The sequence below is a fragment of the Andrographis paniculata genome, unplaced genomic scaffold, assembly GCF_009805555.1.
Source record: "Andrographis paniculata isolate CXL003 unplaced genomic scaffold, ASM980555v1 Contig34END, whole genome shotgun sequence".
NCBI classification, from domain to species: Eukaryota; Viridiplantae; Streptophyta; class Magnoliopsida; order Lamiales; family Acanthaceae; genus Andrographis; species Andrographis paniculata.
This window is the reverse complement of record NW_026137567.1, coordinates 5690122-5713886: the sequence shown is the minus strand read 5'-3', so window position 1 is coordinate 5713886 and position 23765 is coordinate 5690122. Positions and strand designations below refer to the sequence as shown.

Genomic DNA, 23765 nt, shown 5'->3' with positions numbered 1-23765 from the left:
ATAATAGTGTCATAATTATTATCTACTATTATATACTATATTTAAATCATGATATATACATATATATTTCATTTTACACTAATTACAAACTTTTTTTTATTTTGTAATATTTATTTTTAAATGAATTGGATTTTTTTTTAATATCATATTTAATGGTTTTTTACTATTATTTAAAAAGGAAAAAAATATGAATAAAGTTACAATACTAAGAATTTTTGTTAGTGTTCGTTGTATTTATACACAAACATGTCTTTTAAATTATTTATAGTGAAGTCAATACTAATGAGAATGTGACTTTTAGGACTTAGGGCTATATATCTGTATAATTCTCCGGCAGCGCGGCGTCAGAAACTTTCATAACATCCGGCGGCGGCGTAATCTGAGCTTCAGGCCTTCCGAAAATCAAAGATGTTGTTGACGAAAAGCAGCAGACATAACGATTCTTCTATTCGATTTTGTTTCAACAGTTGCTCGAAGCTTTCCGTAATCCTTGTTATCCAGGTATTTGTTCTTGATTTTGTCTTTCGTTTTCCGGTGAAACCACCGGCGATCGATCGGAAAGGAGAGGAAGAAGGAAGAATTGCCATTCCGCCGGAACGAAAATCGGAGAAATGTCCAAATGGAATGATGTACGTTTACGATCTTCCGGCGATGTTCAACCAGGAATTGCTGGACAGGTGCGGCGATTTGGATCCATGGAACTCACGCTGCAACGCGATTTCGAATCGGGGATTGGGGCCGCCGGCGACGGGGATTTCCGGCGTGCCGGAGAATCTCATTCCGGCGTGGTATTGGACGGACATGTTCGCCGGCGAAGTTATGTACCATTCCAGGGCGTTGCAGCACAAGTGCAGGACGACGGCGGCGGAATCGGCGGCGGCGTTCTACATACCGTTCTACGCCGGACTGGCGGTGGGGAAATATCTGTTCACGAATTCCACGGCGACGGAGAGAGATTTGTACTGCGAGAAGGTGCTTACGTGGATCGGCGATCAGCCGCCGTGGAAACGATCCAACGGCTCAGATCACTTCACCATGCTCGGCCGGATGACGTGGGATTTCCGGCGGTCGAGAGACGGCGATTGGGGATCGAGCTTCATCCACATGCCGGCGATGAAAAACGTCCTCCGCCTGGCGGTGGAGCGGGACCCATGGGATCCGATGGAGGTCAGCGTGCCGTACCCGACGGGCTTCCATCCCCGATCGAAATCGGAGATGGATCAATGGCGGAGCTACGTCCGCCGCCGGAGGCGGACGCGCCTCTACACCTTCGTCGGAGCCAGACGCCAGGTCGCCGGCGATTTCAGAACCCTATTATTAAACAACTGCTACAATGATTCAAACTCCTGCCGAGTCGTGGATTGCTCCGGCCGGAGGTGCTACGACGGCACGTCGGAGATTCTAGAAGCTTTCTTATCGTCGGAGTTCTGCCTGCAGCCACGCGGCGACGCGTTCACGCGCCGGTCGACCTTCGACTGCATGCTGGCCGGTTCGATTCCGGTTTTCTTCTGGAACCGGAGCATCGACCGTCAGTACGAGTGGTTCCTGGGAAAATCGCCGGCGAGTTTCTCGGTTTTTATCGACCGGCGGGGAGTGAAGAACCGGACGACGTCGATCAGGAAGGTTCTGGAAGGATACAGCAGAGACGAAGTCAAGAAAATGAGGGAGACAGTGATAAGTCTTATACCAAAATTTGTGTACAGAAACAGTAGTATTTCTGATGAGGACCAAAACGAGGGTTTTGCAGATGCTTTCGACGTCGCCATTGATGGAGTGCTGAGGAGGTTCAAGAATAGTCGAAATGGGAGAAGAAAGAATCAACAATGAACAACGGTCAACTGTATTAAGAATGCTGACGTGGCTGATCCTATTAATTTTAAGAATTAATTTTTTTTTAAAAAAAAACAAAAAACAAAAAACAACCCGTGATTTGGGGAATTTTGCATCATTTGAGGCAAGGGATTATGATAATGGTGATGGTAATTAATTCAAGATCAGCGCATATTATCGAAGACCACAAATTTCAGAAGTGGTGACCACTAACTTAGGGGTAATAAAAAGTGTTGCTTTAAATTTGATATATATATATATATATACACTTTAAATCATTTCATTTGTTGGGTTCAATGATGAATAGGCTGGTTATTTATTTAATTAATTACTAATTGGATTGCTTTTGTTTTGTTTGTTTAAATAAGTGTATCTTTAACTCGGTTCGCTATGTTAGGGTTTTTCATTTTTCTGGGCTTTTTGTCCAGATTTATTTGGGCTGGATTCGATCTTAAAAGCCCATACTGTAATATTGTGAAATCTTGAGAAGGCTATTTTCGTAATATGATTATTGCCATTTTATTTTCCTCTGGTAAGTGCATCTATAGAAACAAATACTGGATCGTATAAAATAACATAAATAATCAAATAAATAAAAACAGAATCTTGTAGAATTAATTAGAGGCAGATCGTGTTTCAATACTGCTTTATGGTAGGAACACACGCAATATTTATTTTATTGTTCCTGAGGCCCAATTAGGGCCCAATAGAATAAATCCTAACAGCAGAAGTGGGCCCTACATCATCAACGATGCAGATTATCCGGGTTGAGCCTGTGGGGCCCGGCCCACAATAAGTTGCTGGTTATGTGGCTGTTGTATATATTTTTTTAATTTTTTAAAGGAAGAAATAAATGAATCGACCAATAATATTAAACATATTTATGTATAAGTAATATTTTCGTGGTTGGTCACTTTCCTTAGATATCTGATTAGGTTTTATTCAACATTTCCATAAAAGATTTCTTGAATTAATTGAGGGGACTCCCATATACTATAAATGCCAAAAAATAAAATAATAAATAATAAATACTACTTTATTAACTTTGATATTTATGACGTGGATTTACTGGCAAATAGGAGCTGGACACGTGTGAACATTTTTTCCCGCAACCGGGCCGAAGTAGAAGGCCCGCCGTAATTAGTGGGAAGTGGGATCCGACTAGTGCTTAATTTTCTGCACTCTTTTCTTAAATTACATTACACACTTCACTGTTATTGACTTTTGGTGTTAGTCCAATATATATATATATATATATTTTAATTATATTACGTAATAAATAAATAAACAAATGATATTACTATCAGAACAGCATTAGATTTGTTAATGAATATTTCTGATGTCAGTGTATGTATTCTTTTATAACTTGAAATAAAATATTATAATCAAGTTCAGTGTTATGCGGACACTTCTTTGGAACTTAGCAAAAGTTTGCCATTCAATGAATACAACAGAGTTTTGAATGATTTAAAATATGAAACCTTAAAAAAAAAGATTATATTATTTCTTTGAACGGGTATTAGGAAGTTGTAGCATTACCTATTCATTATCTAATACCAAATCGAATAGTCAAGATTATAATTATAAAATCCGAGTGGTCATATTATTATATATAATTTTAATAATGTAAAAACCCACTACTACTTTCAAGTATGTATTGTTTAAAATTTCCGAAGAGCAATATTTTAGACAAATCCTAAATAAAGGTTTCAGTTAAAAAAATGTCAATAAAATTCGAATAAATAACCTTATTACAATTCAAATATCTCTAACTTACACTTACCCGTGTAAGTATTTGAGTAGTAAGGATGCGACACACATATTTCTTCTTTACAATATACAACGTAGTACGTGTGTATTTATGTGTATGAGATAAAAATAGATTCTTGATTAGGGAAAGGGTCATCATCCTTACCTAATCCCGGCAGCTAGAAAGTTGTCAATGAAGGAATAAACACTATTATTACAACATTAAATTTAAAACCCACTCCACAATTATTATTATTATTAATACCATGATATAATTCATTTTCCTCTTAATTAATTCCCACTTCAATAATAAATGTATTCGATGATAAGTCACAGATGATCTTATGGCCATGGGTCACGTGACCACGCAGACCTCTGCTATATTTCGATTGGCTCTCACCCTCCATTTTCTTGTGCTGCTTCTTTTCAGTTTTTGCAGTTTTATTCTCAAAGAAAAGAATTTTAATTATTTATAAAAAACTAATAATAATAATAATAATAATTTTAATGTTGAGTGAATTTTTCTTACCAAAATGGGATTGGATTGAACAACCCACGTTGTCTTGTGTCGGTCATCATAATGCTGTGCTATTAACTAAAGCCACTTTATCTTTTCCCCCTTCCTTCACAAGGAAAGCAAAGCTGCAATCTTTCCTCCTCTCCAATTCCCTACAGTTTCTTACGTCGCCATTGCGCTCAACTCCCGCCGGCCGACGACAATGGTCCCTTCTTACTCGCCGGAATCTCCGTCGGGCAAGAAACCCCCCAAGCCGACGAATTGCCTGAAATCCACACTCAATTTAATCCGAATCCACGTCGCCTCCCACCCTCGATTTTGGTTATTCATAGCCTTTCTCTGGATCCAAGCCCTAATCATCTCCTTCGCCCGCACTCCGCCGCCCTGTTTCCCCGACCGCGCCGCCTCCGTTCCGACGACCCTCCCCGTCCGCGCCGCTCCGTCGAGCGTCGACGCCGCGGCCAACGCCACCAAGCCGCCGGAGCCAATCCCTCGCTACAGCGAGGACTGCCCCTCCGGCAGAGTCTACGCCTACGACCTCCCTTCCGAGTTCAACGCCGACTTAGTCCTCCGCGACTGCGCCGATCTAGATCCGTGGAATTGGGAGTGCGGCATAATCGCCAACCACGGCTACGGCGCCGCCGCGACGGAGCTGCGCCGGATACTGCCGGACGACATGCACAAATCCTGGTACCACACGAATCAATTCACTCTCGAGGTAATTTCCCACCACCGGATTCTCAAGCACAAATGCCGAACCCTATCGCCGGAATCCGCAACGGCGTTCTACATCCCGTTTTACGCCGGCCTCGCCGTCGGCAAGTACCTGTGGACCAACGACACCGCCAAGCGCGATCGCCAATGCAAGAAGATGCTGCGGTGGGTCCGCAATCAAGACCACTGGAAGAAATCCAACGGCTCAGATCACTTCATGACGATAAGCCGGATCACCTGGGACTTCCGGCGACTGACCGACCCGGGCCAGTCCTGGGGCTCCAGCTTCCTCAACATGCCACAGATGCAGAGGGTGACCCGATTCATTGTCGAAAAGTATCCTGGGGACGAAATGGACGTCACTGTACCTTACCCCACTGGATTCCACCCCAAGACAAGGGAAGCCCTAAACGAATGGCAAACCTTCGTCCGCGACTACAACCGATCAGCCCTCTTCTCCTTCATCGGGACCAACCGGAATTGGGCCGAAACGGATCTCCGGCGGTTTCTGATGGATTACTGCGCCAAAGAGTCCGATTCTTGCCGTGCCGTGGACTGCGCCGTGAGTGATTGTCCAACAAATTCTTCTCTGACACTGAAGCCAATGCTGGATTCAGAATTTTGCCTGCAGCCGAAGCGGGATAGCTTCACAAGTAAAGCAGTCTTCGACTGCATGGTGGCAGGTGCGGTGCCGGTGTTCTTCTCCAAGACGACGGCATACGAGCAATACGAGTGGTTCTTGCCGGGGGAGCCGGAGAGCTACTCTGTTTTGCTGGATCAGGAAGGAGTGAAAAATGGGACAGTGTCAATTAAGGAGGCTTTGATGAATTACAGCAAAGAGGAGATTAGGAAGAAAAGGGAGAAGGTTGTGGACACCATACCTCGGATTATTTATGCCAAGCCGAGTGCTGGAGTGAGGAGTTTCAAGGATGCATTTGATATTGCTCTTGAAGGCGTTTTGGAGAGGATTAAGGAGGAGAAGGAATGGGCTGATTTCTTGTGATGAGGATAGTAGAAGCAATCCCTCTCTGCTAGGCCTGGAATTTGTGGGAGTGATGGATTTGTTCAAAGAATCCCAATCCTGCAGGAAGATCTGAGGTCAGTTATTATTTGGTGATATGAACTTGATCCTTTGGCTTGAGTGAAGGAGATTGCCAGATACAGAAAATGAGTGTACAATGTAATAGAAAATTTAACTCAAATTTTACAGCATAAGAAGGCTTACTGTGTTTTCCATATACATTTCTGCATTTTCTGTGTGCTTTTTTTTTGAGGATCAGGTTGCTGCCGACCCACGTCGATCATGTAATAAATGATGAGCCACGTTGGTTGTTGGGAATGGACTAGCTGCAAAGCAACTTGAGGATTAGTTTCGAAATATAATACACACACTCACACATATGGTGATTTTCCAGGCATAAAATGGAAGTGCTGTAAAAATATTTTAGCTAACACTCCTCTAATTCCTTGTTCCAGCAGCAGCTATAGCAAACCAAAAGATGAGTTTCAGTCTCAGGATAACTAATTCAGTTCAAAGTAATATCAAACATCAAAATACAAACAGCAAGAAAAACAAGATAAACAAAGCTATTCCACAAGGCATTTGCAGGGGTCAAAAAGTAGCCACTGTCAAAAATCAGAATGGAACAACAAATAGACAGACAAGCTAAAGAATATAAACCAGCAATGGTTCTTCCATATGAAGAACATATGACTATCCAACTAAAAGCCTTGCTCAGCTCCTTTGGATTCACATAACTAGTACCGATATTAAAAATGGTTGCTTTGCAGATACAATCAACTGATCCAATCCAAAATTGTACCAATATTGAATCTCCAATCTGGATAATAACAAGAGAAAATTGTAAAGGAGAAGATGACAAGAGTAAGGTATTGTTCTCTTTAATGAGTTGTATGGGTATAGGAAAGGTTGAATCCTATAAAAAATTATCACCTTACTTGCAATGGCATCACAGATCACAGGAGAATAGAAAACTAGCTAGCATTCCGACATCAGTTGTGTCAAAGTAATTCGCAACAACAGCAACCACAAGGAGCAAAACCAGGTGCATCTGCATGACAAAGCAAGGTGCAGAGTAGTATTAAATCTAGTAATCAAAAACCTTTTCAAGTGTAGAATTCATATTCGGAAGTTTTGATTTGGTTCTTGTTATTCTACATATACATGATCTATCCACATGAGGATTTTATGCTTAGTAGTAATCTTGATTTGATCAGGGCTAATTTATTGCGACGATCCACTCAACACAATGACAATCTCCATGGCGAAATTTAAGGACAGTGCTAAACCTCTAGTTACACACGATTTATCTAAACATAAAAAGGAGTTCATTTCACATGTAGCTAAACTTAACAATTCAGCTACATTACCAATAGTTCAGATGAAACATCAACATTTGTTTCTTTGAATAACATCACATCAGTATCATTTTCCTTAATTTCTTCACATCCAGCTTTAAGGGGATTCAACTTTTTATTTCTACTTATGCATTAGATTTTCAAACAAACACAAACATTATTATATTGCGTTGATTCGTTCAATTTTCTAGAACATATTTTTGGAGTTTAACAAGGTATCTATGTCGCAAACTGAAGTTGCCTCCAAGAAATAGGAGCAAAAATGGGGAGGCTACTAAAATTCCCCGGAAGACTGAGAAGGTTGTGGACAAGTTTAGAACTTATATTTTTCGATGTTAATATTCACGTGGAATATTGTAGAAAAGTGTGGAAGATTCTAGATTGCCTAGAACATTCTAGTAGGTTAATCCTAGCCTTTGGATCAATTTGATCTCATCCATCCAACGAGGATGAAATGTATATATATATATATATAGGTGGGTCTAGCTCATTCGTAAATAATCAAGTAGAAGCGTTATTGAGCAATAGTACCTTCTTTCTTTACTTGTGCTGTCCAAAGTCGCGTAGCTGAACTAACAAAGTTCCTTCACAAGGGCATAAACCTACATTAAAGAATAGATTAACAGATTTACCGCTTAACTTTAGTATAACAGAAAAACAAAAACAAAAACCCAACTACCTGAAATATCCAAGATAACTACTCTTATCAAGATGCAACTTCAGAGTTCCAATGTGGTAAATCCCCCTAGCGAGGAACATAAAATTTCGTGCATTAAATTCAGATAATGTAATATGTACGGAACTAGTTAACGCCGTTAGATAAAACAAAGAAATATATGAAACATAACATACACTGCAACTTTTATTTATGTTTCTCAAAAGAAAAATCAGACTTCAATGCTGTGCATCACCAGTTCTCACAGCTGGACCAAATTCATTCAATTCACATAAAACTAATAGAGCACGGTGCGTAACACTCATAGAAAAAAACAAAAAGAAGGTATAAACAAGGACAAGTGGACAACAAAGCAAGACTCATAATAGTAAATGGTTATTGACAATGTTAACCAAGTTGGAGACACACCGGATAATGAATATCATAGTATTTGTTTTCTTATTTGGCATTTAGATGAGTTCTTGTATGCATTCAAATATTGATTCATCTATTACTGTAAATGAAAGTGAACTTTTCGCTTTTCTTTCCCTTGAGAACGTTTTCCCACTGCGCTTCTATGTACCGTCTTCTGTTTCTGGGGATCATTTATTGTTGTATCTTTCACTCGGCCGCTAGCTTCTTTAGTTTCTTTACATAATTGTTCTCCTTCAGCAGCCTGTTTGTCTTTTTTCTTGTTCTTCACTACCTTTTGCAATTCTTCGACCCCTTTTGTGATGAGCTCCATAGCATCCAATATAACAAAGTCATCATCTTCACCATTCTTAAGCTGATCAACATACAACGTATTAAATTAATAAGCACATCCCTATTTGATGTCGTCATATATGAGAATTTGAAATTATAATACCATCTAGAAATGCATATTACTTACATTGACCATGTTTGCTTCCACTGCAATATGTTGAAGTCCTTTCACAACAAGTTTGACAAGAGCTCCTCGCTGAACGGAGTTGTCATCAATTGTGGATTTGCTTACACCAGACTCATTGCCAAACATAAAAGCTGTATGAGTAAAACCTACAGGATAGTTTCATAGAAAATCACTTAATTGATAGAAAATAGAGGATTTAAGCAAGACATGATATGCATATTGAAAGACCATTTCCATTTTCTTTTCTTTTACCGCTTTCCTTTTATCATTAATCTTTAAACTGTGAAACAACAGATTTGAATAACAACAGCAAGAATACAAGGAGAATCACTTACAGTTACATAATAATTAACACAATAATGCACTGTAGCACAAAAACATAATATTCAAAATTTATAATCTCCTCCAATACATATTATTGTATATACTATTTCAAATATCAACAAATAAGGAGAAAGAAAACGGATATGCAACACGTTTGCAATGTTTTCTTTGTTTTTTCTTCGCATGCTCCATTTAACTAAGCCAATTCCGTAACATCACAATCGAAGAATGATTTTAATATGAATTTGATGATTTTCATCTTGTATGAGTACACTTATGACGATCAGTCCATATATAGAGTCAATAGAAACATGATATCAATTTCAGAACCAAGTAAAAACCTAATTACTCATACATCCGATATAATCACTACATAAAGCTTATCATCGGGCCAAAGGCATCTAAGCTAGAAAGCAAGAGAAAGAAACACGATCATCAATTTACACACACAAAAAAAGGTTAATCTAAATCAACGCGATTGACATCGAGTCCACCAAGGATTGGCATCAGTAGTTTGATCCGTGAAGTTACTAAGGAAACAGTCGTGAATCTCGCAGCTACTACTGGCAATCCGTATTTACAAAAAAAGGAATACCGCCTCCACTGGTGCAGATAGCGATTTTCAGATACACACAACGAAGCGCATACATATACGATAAAGACCTGCTTCTTTTAGATAACGGAAAATCAAGTAGTTCAACTCGTCGGAAGTGATGGGGTTAGACATTGTATCCCAACTTCTTCTGCATACGACGCAACTTTCCGGCGATTTCAGGTCGAATTCCGAGCGGCGCCTGCGGCAGCAAATTCGCACGAAATCTTCAAGGAAGATGCGTGATAATCATACGATGATTGTGAATCCGCTGCCAATCCTCCAGCATTAAATAGGTGACGATAACCGGCGCTGCTGATATATCACCCTGCCAGCTCGCTTCGATTTTATTTTACCGCCTTCCCACAAATGGGCTTTGGCAGAGGTATTGGGCCCATTAACGTAAATGGGCTAAATGGGCCTTAATTATTTGATGGCCTCAAATACATCTCCATTATAGAGCGATAGTGCACTGCCAAATTATTCCATGCATTAACGTGTAAAGTTGGGCCCTTACATTCAATTTTAATCAGAAATAATCTGTTGTTTCTGGGGGTTTGGATTTTGGATTGGGATTTGAATAGTAAAAATTTTGAATTTGAATAGTTGTATGATGTGATATAAATAGGGTTTGATGTGATGTTTTGAATGTAAAATTGATTTTTAGTATAATATAAAAAATGAAAAATAGGTGTTTGATTTGATGTTTTTGGGGGGAAAAAATTGGATGAATAGTGGAAATCCTCCAAAATCCTTCAAACAAACACACTTGTTGAACTATAATCTCAACTGGCCCAATGTGAACTTATTAAATTCAACAAAATATATAATCCAAAAAAATGAACATAGTAAAAGGGTAAAATATATTTTTTTTTACTCTACTCAAAATCTTTTCATTTTTTATGTTCAATTAAATCTTCTCATTTTTCTTTTTTTAATAAATTAACATTCTCCATAAATATAAAAATACATCTATTTTATGATCACATTATCATCTTTACACTCAAGGACAAAATTATCTTTATAAAAATACTGCAGTCTTAGTTTTGCTACGATGTTGTATACAATCATAAATTTGACAAAATTTGGTGGATAAGTAAGGATGAAATATCAAGAAAGAGGAATAGGTAAAATAGATTTTATTTTTTATTTTTTTTTTAAGCACAGTCTATATATAACATGTCATTTTATTATTATTATTTTTTTTTATTTTTTTTTTTTTATTTTGGGTAAACTGTTTTTAGTCCAGTAATTGAACCCTTTATCGTTTTAGTTCCGTAAGTGGAGCCTGTCGCAAACTAATCTCATAAGTAAAAAATTTTCGCTGTATTAGTCTCCCGACATCGGAGACGCCCGCGTGGCTCCCTGGAGGTGACGTGTCCACCAGGTGTCCCGCCAGGTCAGCGACACCTGGCGGACACGTTGATTTATTTTTTTTTTCACTTTTTAAAATTTTTTATTTTTTTTTAATTGGACCAAATAAAAAATAAAAAAAATACAAATAAAATTTAAAATAGATTAAAAATAAGTTCTAAAAAAATTAAAAATAAAAAAAAATCAACGTATCCGCCAGGTCAACGACACCTGGCAGACACGTCACCTCCGGCGAGCCATGCGTGCATCTTCGGCGCCGGAGAACTAAAACAACGAAAATTTTTTACTTATGGGACTAGTTTGCTACATGCTTCTCTTACGGGACTAAAATAATAAGGGTCCAGTTACGGACTAAAAAACTAATTTACCCTAATTTTTTTAGTGATAAAATTACATGCATGTAGGAATTACAAGACTAGAAATACTTTAAACATGCCATGCTTTGTTCAAATCTTCTCCACAATTGTGTTGTATGTGACCCCTACCATAATCCATTTCTTTAATATATTTTTTTCAATCACATGTCCAAAAATTTTTTTCACAAATTAAAAATGTTCATTTATATAAATTACCTATCTTTCAAAATTATTCATACTCTCTTTATAGTGGTATAATAAATTTTATAGAAATATTAATCTTTGAGTACGAATTGAGAAAGTTTGATTTGAGTTTTATATTTAAATAATATTTTTATAAAAAATATATATTTTAAAAAAAAAAAGAGTGTAATTGTTTTATAAAAAAATTCAAAAATAATTATTATTCAATTTGTATTATTTTCAAAAAATATTATTTATTCTCATAAAGTAAATAAAATAGCATAAAACTCATATGTAGTTTTAAAAAATTATACAAAACCCCTTATTGTCATTAGTTAAAAGTGATATTTGCGTTTAAATCTCTTTCTCTTCATTAGTTAAAATTGATATTGCAGATAGAGAATGTTTAAAACAATCACTGTTAATTAATGGTAAAAATATGATTAAATATAAATTTTTTGAAACTATAAGTGATTTGACCGTAATTTTTAAATTATTTTCTATATTTTATAAATTATGTTATATTAATTATGTATAAATATAAATTTTTATTTTTATTATATAAACGAATGTAGTATTTTTTTTTTACATATTATCTATACTTTATTACAATATAATTTTAAAATTATTTTAATAAAATATTATATATTACTTCCTTCGTTGTTGAAAATTATGTGATTTGATTTGAACATAAAATTTTAATAATTATTATTATTATTATAAAAAATTAAAAGTGCCAAAATGCTAATTATTTTTTTTACTTAAAAAAAGAAAAAGAGATTATACTAATAACTAAAAAAAACCATAAATTTCAACTATAACTTTTAACTCTCAACTAAGAGTGCGTTTGCCAATTAGCTGATAATTTATAGTTGTTAGTCGATTCAATTAGCTGATTTGTATTAAAATATTTAGTAAAACAATTGTTTTCCAAACACCCTTTAAATGCACATTCAATTTAATATTTTAAAATGCAAACAAATATTTAATTTAATACTATAATTTATAAAAATATACTCATATGAATAAATAATTTGAAAATATGTGTATTTCTTTATATCTCAAATCCCAAATACATAAATCTCAAATTTCTATTGTTTGGATTATGCATTTAAAAGTTATATATATATATATATATTTTACAAATTCAAATTAACTATGATATGTATCAGGATCGTAAGTCTCTGCATCTTCAGTCATCCATATTTCAATAAGGCTCTTTAGCCTTTATTCAATCAATTTAATTATTATTCAATCTAGATTGTTTAACATCGAATTCAGCGAAGTTGGCCAAACAACATTTCTGATCACATTATCTCTTACTTTATAATGCAATCGTCTACATTGCATTTTAGAGATTGTCAACTACTAAGCTCTTGAACCTTCAGATCAATGATTGTAGACTATCCTAAATCGATTTTAATGTCAACTGTGCAACTTTTGACTCTCAAAATGAAAATTTTCAGACCCATGAAAAACACACGCCCTAAAAATCAGAATATATTATGAAGGTGTTTTAGATGTAAGAAAATAAAAATAGAAATATATCTTTTAATTTGTTATTTACTCTCAGAGTACTCGACAGGGACAAGCTCTGCTCTGCTAAATTAAATAGGAGTATGTTGGATGGATTCCTCCACAAGCTTATTTCCAAATTTCAAACTATTCCGCCATGGAAACAAGCTGGCACCTTTATCTCCTCCCCTCACTCGTCCTCCTTTTCATCACATACAAATTATCAACCACCAATGGAAGCCGACGGCGGCGGCGGCTTCCGCCGAGTCCGGGGGCGGCGCTGCCTTTCATCGGAAATTTCCGTTTCCTCAAGTCCCCTCTCCATCGCACGCTTCACAATCTCTCCCAGAAGCTCAGCCCGATCTTCTCGCTCCGCTTCGGCAGCCGCCTCGTCGTCGTGGTCTCGTCTCCGGCCATCGCCGAGGAGTGCTTCACCATAAACGACATCGTTTTAGCCAACAGGCCTCGCTTAATTATCAGCAAGTATATCGGCTACAATTATTCGACCTTGGCGGTTTCTCCCTACGGCCATTACTGGCGGAACCTCCGCCGCTTGACGGCGGTTGAGGTATTCTCTTCCGCACGTCTCACCATGTTCAAGTCAATGAGAAAAGATGAAGTCGGCCGTCTGATCGGAAAGCTCCGCCGGAATTGCTCCGACGGCTTCGCTAGGGTTCAGTTGAGGGAATTATTGATCGATTTGACTTTTAATATTGTCATGAGAATGATGGCAGGAAAACGGTATTTTGGCAGGGATGAAGACACCGAAGAGGCGAAGCGATTTCGTGAGCTTAAAGATGAGATTTTTACAGTTTCCGGAATATCGAATCCAGAGGATTTCATTCCCGTGCTTAGATGGATCGATTTTAGAGGGCTTAAGAGGAAATTGGGTAAGCTTTTTGAACAGACGGATGATTTCTTACAAGAATTGATCGATGAGCAGCAAGACAGTAAAGATTCAAATACGATGATCAGTCACTTGGTGAAATTAAGAGAATCAGACCCTGAATTTTACACTGACACCGTCATCAAAGCACTCGTATTGGTAATAAGCAAAATATGACAATTTATTGACAGTTGTTGTCGTTGTTAATTAGCTCTGATCGATGCAGGTCATGATTTTTGCCGGGACGGAGACTACAGGAGTGACCTTAGAATGGGCGATGGCGGCGCTTCTCAACCACCCCGACAAGCTCGACAGGGCAAGAGCGTAAATCGACGAGGTTGTCAGCGGCAATCGCCTGATCGACGAATCGGACTTTTCGAGACTTCCGTACCTCCGGCACATCGTTTCCGAGACTCTACGGTTGTTCCCGTCGGCGCCGACGCTCTTGCCGCACGAACCGTCGAGTGACTGTAAGATCGGCGGGTACGATGTTCCACGTGGCACGATCGTGCTCGTGAACGCCTGGAGCATTCACCGGGACCCGGCGGTTTGGGATGAACCGGGGAGCTTCCGGCCGGAGCGGTTCGAGGCGGGAGAAGTTGGTACGCCGAAGCTGATGCCTTTCGGGATGGGGAGAAGATCGTGTCCCGGTAATGGGCTGGCGCTGCGCGTGGTGACGCTGGCGGTCGGAGCTCTGATACAGTGTTTTGAGTGGCGGCGAGTCGACGGCGACATGGTGGACATGGCCGAAGGGAAAAGAGGGGGATCGTCCTCGAAAGCCGTCCCCTTGGTGGCCATGTGCAAGGCACGTGAGGTGGCTCACAAAGTAGTTGGCTAATTTTTAAAATTTTGAAACAATTATTATCTATTTATCATTCAATAATTTTATATCATATTTTGAAAATTTTGTAAAATATCAATCTACATTAACAACTGCATATTACAAGATGAATTTTGTATTATATGAAATTGATAAATAATAAAAACATTTATTAAAAAAAAATTGTTAAAAATATCATTTCCCAATTTGGTTGAGAATTTTTTGAATATTTTTTTTTAATTATTATTTATTATTTTTTTTTATTCATATCTATTTTTACATTATCAAAAAATTATTATGATATAAAATTTTTTATTATTTAAAATTTAAATTTTCACATAAATATTCTATTAATTTTTTACAATTTTTTAATTTATTTATTATTTTTTATATTATATATTATAAAATAAAAATTAAAAATTAAAAATTATAAGGGATGGCGCAGGGCCATACATCCGCCCCGGATTAAGGCTTATCAAATCTGTTTGATAAGTAAAAGTATTCCACATTGTATATGATGTTAGGAAAGTACTACTTTAATTACAATTAATTGATTGTAAGTTAAAACTTTGGATCTATGTCGTAACATAGTATTAGATCATGATATTAATATTGATTGTATTTGAATTTTTTAAGGAAGGGTGTTGAGTATTCGTTGAAATTCTCTTATTTTATAAAAATAAAAGACTACCCCATTTAGAGAAATATCAAATTTTGTAACCTCAAATTCGGGTGACAATAAGTAGCAACATAACCATTAATATTGTAAATTATTATTATTTTCTGTAAAATAGTAATATAACATTATTTAAATTACAAATCAAATAAAATTTCTAAATTCAAAATAAAACCAAACCAATCCTGTATCTCTCGTAAAACTTATTCCACTTACTTTCTGAATTTGCAAAACATGAAACACTAAACAACACAAATTCAAATTCAAGATAATTCCACCGCAGGAGAGAGTGGTCCAACTTTCAGAGCAACCTCACGTGCCTTGCACATGGCCACCAAGGGAACAGCTTTCGGAGTCGACACACCTTTCCCTTCGGCCATGTCCACCATCTCGCCGTCGACGCGCCGCCATTCAAAACACTGTATCAGAGCTCCGAGCGCCAGCGTCACCACGCGCAGCGCCAGCCCATTACCGGGACACGATCTCCTCCCCATCCCGAAAGGCATCAGCTTCGGCGGCGTCGCAAGTCCAGCTTCTCCCTCGAACCGCTCCGGTCGGAACCTCTCCGGTTCATCCCAAACCGCCGGGTCCCGGTGAATGCTCCAGGCGTTCACAAGCACGATCGTGCCACGTGGAACATCGTACCCGCCGATCTTACAGTCAGTCGACGGTTCGTGCGGCACCAACAACGGCGTCGCCGGGAACAACCGTAGAGTCTCCGAAACGATGTGGTGGAGATACGGAAGTCTCGAAAAGTCCGATTCGTCGATCAGGCGATCGCCGCCGACAACCTCGTCGATCTCCGCTCTTGCCCTGTCGAGCTTGTCGGGGTGGTTGAGAAGCGCCGACATCGCCCATTCTAAGGTCACTCCTGAAGTGTCCGTCCCGGCAAGAATCATGACCTGCATCGATCAATCGATCCCATTATCAAAAATAAATCGAACAGAGCTAGTTAATCAATTTCTACATTTTGTAATCTGTTTTTAGTTCTTACCACTATAAGTGCTTTGATGACGGTGTCGGTGTAAAATTCAGGGTCTGATTCTCTCAAATTCAGCAAGTGACTGATCATCGTATTTGCATCTTTATTGCCTCGGTGCTCATCGATCAAGCCTTGTAAGAAACCATCCATCTGTTCAAAAAGCTTACCCATTTTCTTCTTAAGCCCTCTAAAATCGAACCATCTGAGCACCGGAATGAAATCCTGTGGATTCGATATTCCGGAAACCCTAAAAATGTCATCTTTAAGCTCTCGAAATCGCTTCGCCTCTTCAGTATCTTCATCCCTACCGAAATACCGTTTCCCGGCGATCATTCTCATGATATTATTAAAAGTCAGGTCAAACAATGATTCCCTCAACTGAACCCTAGCGAAGCCGTCGGAGCAATTCCGGCGGAGCTTTCCGATCAGACGGCCGACTTCATCTCGTCTGATCGACTGGAACAAGTTCAGACGGGCGGTGGAGAACACCTCAACCGTTGCAAAGCGGCGGAGGTTACGCCAGTAATCGCCGTAGGGAGAAGCCACCAAGGTGGAGTAATTGTAGCCGATATACTTGCCGATGATTAAGCGAGGCCTGTTGGCTAAAACGACGTCGTTTTTGGTGAAGCATTCCTCGGCGGTGGCCGGAGACGACACCACGACGACGAGGCGGTTCCCGAAGCGGAGGGAGAAGATCGGGCCGAGCTTCTGGGAGAGATGGTGAAGCGTGCGATGCAGAGGGAACTTGAGGAAACGGAAATGTCCGATGAAAGGCATCGGCGCGCCGGGAGTCGGCGGAAGCCGGCGGCGGCGGCGAGTTCCATTAATGGGTGAGAATATGTATGCGATGTATAGGAGGATAAGTGAGAGGAGAGTGTAGAGCTGCCAGGTTGTTTCCATGGTGGTTTGAAATGTGGATGTAATGATGCAAGGAAATGGGCCGGGAAGATATTTATATTAGCAGAGGGAGTGGGTGGGTGTGGGTGTGGGTGCCCCCGTGGAGCCATGGGCAGATGACGTATCCAATTCATACAATACAATCGATCGATCAATCATACTTGGAACACAAGAAGAAAGTTCTTCTACAATTCAGCTGTAAACTTTTCTTTTCTTTTCTTTTGGGTCAAGGATGATCAACGGGTTTGGTCATTGGTGGTCGCATAGAAACGTATTTGTGGAGGAGATTTGGACAAGAAATATCCAGAAAACGAACAGGTGTGTGGGGCAAGAGAAGGGCCATACTTCGAGACTTTGTTTTATTATTATTTTTATTACTATTATTTAAGAATTGTAAAAATTATAGTATATTAAAAAAGTTTTTTTTTTTAAAAAAAAAGAAATAGATTATTTTAATTTTCAAATTGTAATGAAAATAATGGCAACTGTGCCTCTGCCTTTACTCAATTGTGGCTCTGGTTCAATTTTCAATTCAAATATACATGCATCGTTAGATGTCAGGTTCAAATCAAATTCGATAATATACGAATCCGATTATATATACCCAACCCGAGATATATCTAATGACCTGAGAGATTCGAAATATTTTTTAAGTTTTAAAAATCTAACTTAAAATTGAATTCAAATTTTACATCAAAATTTATATATTTTATTCAAAAATATTATAATAAAATCATATCAAAATAAATAATCAAACTAAAAAATTGGCTTTAATATAATTATATTGTTGAAATTTATCATAAAAAATATATATAACTAATGTATTATTAATATATTAATCGGATCTATATACTATATCTTTGGGTCAAATAAATAGCATCTCTGTGAGATTGTATTTAAATCATATAAGTTAGCTCTCTTTGAAATTTTATGACATGATCATCTAATAATGCAATTACATTCAAACAAGTCATTATGGGGTTTGGCAGGTGGACGTGAAAGGTCGGAGGTTTGAACCCATGATCTTACGGTCACAAATTCAACTCCTACACCATCAGGTCATCCCTTACAGAACATCAAGAGTTTATATTGATGCATATGTTCGTTACATGAGTCTCTATATTCTTAAATGAACTTGGCTATTCCATTTTAAAATATTGTCAAAATAGGAGAATCACCGGCGAACATTTGGTACGCTCTTTTATAGTGATTGTCAATTTGTTAAATGCAAAATTTTAACAAATATAGTAAAATTTGGGGTTAAGCTCAAATGTGATTTTTATAGCCTGAGAATGAAATCTTTAAAATATTACAAAGAAAAAAAAATGCAGAAGATATGACGTGATGATCCCTAATAAATTCTTAAAAAAATTGTGTGTGATGGGAAATGAAAATATGTCTAATTCAAATCAAGTATTTTTAGAAGATTGATAAAGTCAATTATTGTATTATTGGTCGAACCTAATAATAGACAAATTTGATCTGATAAGTTAAGTCATATTACGTGAATCATGACAACAATATTTGATCTTTATTATTATTATTATTATTATTATTATTTTGTATATATTTTTGTATGAAAAATACTAACGTCCTTTTGGATTGACTTTTGGCAAGAGCTTTTGGCTTCTACTTCTAAAAAAAGCAGTTTGCACATATTTGCAATGGCTTGTACCCAAAAGCAGAAGTAGCTTTTGAAGCTGAAAAGCGCTTTTTTCAGAAGCATATTGGGGGAGCTTTTGAAATAAGCAGAAATAGTTTTCAGTTAAAATTATTTTTTTATCCTTAATAATAATAATAATAATAATAATAATAATAATATAAAATAAAAATAAATAACTTATATATTATATTTTAATACAAATTAAAAAATATAATTAATTTATTATTTTTAATTTATGTACTATATTTGGATTAAAATTTAAAATTTAAATAACGAATGTAAATAGGAGTATATAAATTTTTTAATTATACTTAAATTACTAAATATAATTTATAAAATTTTAAAATAAATTATAAAATACAAATTATATAATATTATACCGTAATTGTATCTTTAATTGATATATTATCATTAAATTAAAATTTTAGAATATAAATAATCAAAATTTAAAAGTATTTTTTATACTTTAATTTAAAATCTTTAAATATAATTTATAAAATTTAAATTAAATTATAAAAGTGTTATAGAAAAATACTAGTATTATATTAACCGCATGTTCTTTTAAGTAATTTTAACAGTTTAAAAGCACTTTTAACTATATAACGTCCAAACAATTATTTACGAAAAGCTGCTTTTATAATGATTTATCCAAACACAACATCGAACTGCTTCTGCTTACATCTAACTGTTTCTGCTTTTGGCTTCTGCTTATTTTTTAAGTCAATCCAAACGGGCCCTAAATCCAAAAAATAAGTAATACTCCTTCCGTCATTCAAATTTATATTCATTTCATTTTTGGGTTGTCATCAAAAAATATTCTCGTGTTTTTTTAAAGTAAAAAATCATTACATTTTTGTACTTTTTTTATTATAAAAAAAATAATTATTATTACTCACTTTTATTAAAACTCGTATCCGACAATAAAATTATAGCCCTTTGTCTCGCCCATGCTCATTAAACATTGTATCTCACTTTAAATATCTTGTTCAAATTTCTTCTAGAAATGTGTGGTATGGGCCCAAATACTAAAACTCATATGTTTTGTTTGGTTGAGTTTGAAAAAATTAGTTTTAATTTGATATTAAAATAATATTCGACGAAAAACAGTATTTTTTATTGAAAAATATATAGTCTAAATAGTAAAATTTGAAAAAATTGAATTAAAAATTCTTAACCAAATAAATAAATAATTGGTAACAAATTTTATATAGTCTAAATAATTGAATTAAATAGACTAAAATGAAAATAGTATCATTTTTTCCATTTGATTTTTTATATAAAATAATTGTATATGTAATATATAATTGTAATTTAAGTAAAAGTTAAGAGTATTTTAGTATTAGCATATAATTACCTTTTCAAAAATAAGAAATTGATTCTTTGAAATGAGACATACAAAATAATAGAAAAAATACTTTGCATCGGGCAGAAAAGTATTATTATATACACTTAAAACTCTTTATCTTTTATAAATTAATTTATATTAATTATAAATAAATAAAAAATGTTTTTCTTTATATGTATTACATAAAATTTATTATATATAATATAATATACATATTATATATATTTTTTATTGAGATATCTTTTTAAAATATTTATTTTAATTCTATATTAATATTTATTTTAAAATTATGAACAATTATTTTTAAATAAAAAAATAATAAAATAGTACCCCCTCCGTTCAATTTCTATTGTCCTAAAGTATATTTGTATAGTTTTTAAAGATGATTGTCTTTTCGGTATATTTAAATTAATATTCTCTATATTTCAATTTCCAATAAAATATGCACATTTTATATTTAGTAAATAATGAATCCACAATAATACTGAAAAGGTAATTGGTAGTATTTTTAAAAGTATAGTTAGAAATTAAAGTAAATGAATAGATAAAAAAGGATAATATAACAAAATTGTGATATTTATTGACTTTTTCAAAATTAATAATACATAAATTAACAGATTGACTAAAAAATAGTGAAAATATAATGAGAGGTAAAATATGTATATTTTTAGAAAACAACTGAATATTAATTATTATCTCTTCTCATTAAAAATTCTATGCAAATGACATTATTTTTTTAAAATAATTATGGTACGGGAATTCAATTAGTTCATAATATTATTATTATTATTATTATTATTATTATTATTATTTTAAAAGCAAATACTATTATTTAAAACATGTTAAATAAAGACATAAATGAATAATCTAAATATACTTAGGGTGTGTTTGTTTGGGAGACTTTCCCAAATTTACCCTATTCATCAAATTTTTCTTTCCAAATTTTTTATTTTTATATTATACTGAAAATTAATTTTACATTCAAAACATCAAATCTAACATCTATTTATATCACACCATACGAACTCAAAATTCAAACTCCAAACAAACACACTCAATTTGTAGTATGTATTTGTTGAAGTTTATAATTATAAATTAATGTGGATACCATTTACTTAATATATTTTTCTTAATAGATATTATATTGAAAAATTCATAATAATAATAACACTTTGTTGTTAACCATACAGGTATTACTGCAAAGAACAAAAACCAAACCATGTTTATATAAAAAACTGAGGATAAAAAATCTACATTATTATTTCCAAACATAACTATGTATTACTAAAAAAAAGATTATCTACTAATTTAAACAAAGGACAAGTAACACAACACGTATATAACGTGGATATGCAATCTTTCTACTTTTTTTTTTCAATCAAATTATAAACTATCAGATATGATTGAGGGGAAACCAAAAATAAAAATAAGCTCTCTACCAAAACATATGGCCATATTTATACAGCTTCTACGCTGTCAAAGTCCATCCTCTCGCCACCAGTTTCCTTCAATACAACTAGGCAATTATCATAATCAATGTTGGCAAGGAGCTTGCAAAATAGACCGGGTGGACAATCAACCGAACAACGTGCAAAACCTTGCCCTGAATTACAAATTAATTGATAGAACTTTTCATCTCTCGGATTGAAGGAGGTTATTTCTATATCATAACTATTTTCTTTTTCAAAAATAATTTTCCTCGAATAAATATGATCATCCAAAGGAAAGTTTTTCAAGTCATTTACAACTGTTATTTTCACCTTTTTCAACTTGTTCCAACTCCAACTTCTATTGTTAAACGTTGCATATCGTTTCAAACTAGAATCAGGGACGACTATTTTATAATCCTTCGAAAATGGATCAAAACCGACACCGCATCTCAACCAAAGAATATCGCTCGAAAAAGGAGACCCCAATTTTGCGGATGGATTCCAGAGGGCGAGAGAAGGCGTTCCGAGAGAACCCAAAATTACAAGTACTAGGCATCTCTGTGAGACCAGATGCCGCAGGAAACAGATTTGAATCGGAGTCGCACGAGAAAAAGCTCCATAACATCAGCCGAAACCAATCCACTTGATGCACTTCGTCATACTATGTGTAGGCAATGGAAATGGTTAAAATCACTCCAATATTATTAGGATAATAGAAAATCTAGCTGAATCATCTGTATATATATATATATATACATATATAATGTAACAAAATTTGGATAAATACCAATTCAATTCAAAAGCAAAATTTTCGGTTGAAGTTTATTTATGGAGAAAGAGATTTTTACGTAGATTTAATAGAAAAAAAAAATTATTATAAAGATTCAACTAAATATATTTATTTTATCCAAAATTTTACTATTCACAAAATTTAAATTTTAATTGAGATTTTATAAAAAAATATATATATATATATTCATAATTCATATTAAAAATTTTATTCATAAAAAAAAATTCTAAAAAAAAATCAACTCTAACACTGATTTTTTTTTATTTTATATATTATATTATTAATTTTATATTCAAAGTATTATATCAACATCTATTTGTCAAATTATATATTTATATTTATTTTAATTCAAAATTTATATTAGAAAATACAAACACTCACGTGAACACAATATTCCTATATTCTTATAGTAGTTTCTCTGCTAATATCGTCCTTCCTACTGTAAAAAAAAATTAACATAATATACAAAAATATATTTATAATAACTAAAAGAAAAGTAAGCATACAATATTAAATAATGCTAATAATATATATAAACATACAAAAATTTCACTGTTTATGAAAATTTTCAAATATAATATATCCGAAAATAATGAGAATTAAACCAATACTCAATCGATTAAATAATTTTCCCTTTCCCTTCCATTTATGGTGAAAAAGCATCCTGGCCGGATTGACGCCGGCGGCGGTATTTGAGTAGTAGGCAGGCGGCAGCAACTTACAAAATTAATGGCGGGAGGCTAAGTGAAATTGTACAATACACGATTAGATTAGATTAGCGTGGATGAATCTGGCGAACGGTCATTAGCCTGACTTGGTATCAAACCTTTCGAATCCGAGCAATTGGAAAATCGACGTGACGCCATTGCTGGCCAAGTCTTCTAGAAGCTGCTTGATCTTCTCGCGGGTGTCGGCGCAGGTTAGAACGGCGCCGAGCCACATTCGGAGATCCTCAAAAAATTCCTCCGGCTTATCTTATCGGGATCATGCTCGCCCACCGACGTGATTGGCAGTCTATTTCAGGTCGTCACTTTGAACATTATCTTTTATTTCTGTAGTTTCAATGAAGTAGAAACATTGTTCCTTTGACCACCACCATTACAGTATTGATAAAAGAACAAAAAGATAGAAAGATTGTTCCTTTGATTTGACCACAACAGTTACCGAGGATTTGTTTCATATTTTATATGCTTCAC

The 23765-nt window shown here is 35.1% G+C and overlaps 4 protein-coding genes and 1 pseudogene across 6 annotated transcripts; 3 read left to right on the top strand and 2 right to left on the bottom strand.

The window, feature by feature from the left end:
- The first annotated feature begins 289 nt into the window (after window positions 1–289).
- On the top strand, window positions 290–2335 carry LOC127248779 (xyloglucan galactosyltransferase XLT2-like). Its single transcript, XM_051271301.1, has one exon. It carries the CDS (start codon window positions 409–411, stop codon window positions 1825–1827), a length of 1419 nt encoding a protein of 472 aa, XP_051127258.1. The 5' UTR covers window positions 290–408; the 3' UTR covers window positions 1828–2335.
- Window positions 2336–4075: 1740 nt separating this feature from the next.
- On the top strand, window positions 4076–6179 carry LOC127248688 (xyloglucan galactosyltransferase XLT2-like). Its single transcript, XM_051271158.1, has one exon. The coding sequence runs from the start codon at window positions 4299–4301 to the stop codon at window positions 5811–5813; it is 1515 nt and encodes a 504-aa protein (XP_051127115.1). The 5' UTR covers window positions 4076–4298; the 3' UTR covers window positions 5814–6179.
- Window positions 6180–8220: 2041 nt separating this feature from the next.
- On the bottom strand, window positions 8221–9959 carry LOC127248689 (WD40 repeat-containing protein HOS15-like). 3 transcript variants are annotated; one of them, XM_051271160.1, is made up of 3 exons: window positions 9724–9959; window positions 8737–8882; window positions 8221–8631 (listed from the first exon to the last, which is right to left on the bottom strand). In XM_051271160.1, the coding sequence occupies exons 1-3, from the start codon at window positions 9785–9787 to the stop codon at window positions 8356–8358; spliced, it is 486 nt and encodes a 161-aa protein (XP_051127117.1). In that variant the 5' UTR covers window positions 9788–9959; the 3' UTR covers window positions 8221–8355. The 3 variants fall into 3 exon arrangements, with proteins under 3 accessions (XP_051127117.1, XP_051127118.1, XP_051127119.1); XM_051271161.1 differs by lacking the exon at window positions 9724–9959 and adding an exon at window positions 9072–9234; XM_051271162.1 differs by lacking the exon at window positions 9724–9959 and adding an exon at window positions 8989–9007.
- A 3239-nt stretch (window positions 9960–13198) lies between these two features.
- Window positions 13199–14907, top strand: LOC127248735 (cytochrome P450 81Q32-like; annotated as a pseudogene).
- A 630-nt stretch (window positions 14908–15537) lies between these two features.
- On the bottom strand, window positions 15538–17375 carry LOC127248896 (cytochrome P450 81Q32-like). The gene is made up of 2 exons (XM_051271452.1): window positions 16457–17375; window positions 15538–16364 (listed from the first exon to the last, which is right to left on the bottom strand). The coding sequence occupies exons 1-2, from the start codon at window positions 17342–17344 to the stop codon at window positions 15726–15728; spliced, it is 1527 nt and encodes a 508-aa protein (XP_051127409.1). The 5' UTR covers window positions 17345–17375; the 3' UTR covers window positions 15538–15725.
- Window positions 17376–23765: the final 6390 nt, after the last annotated feature.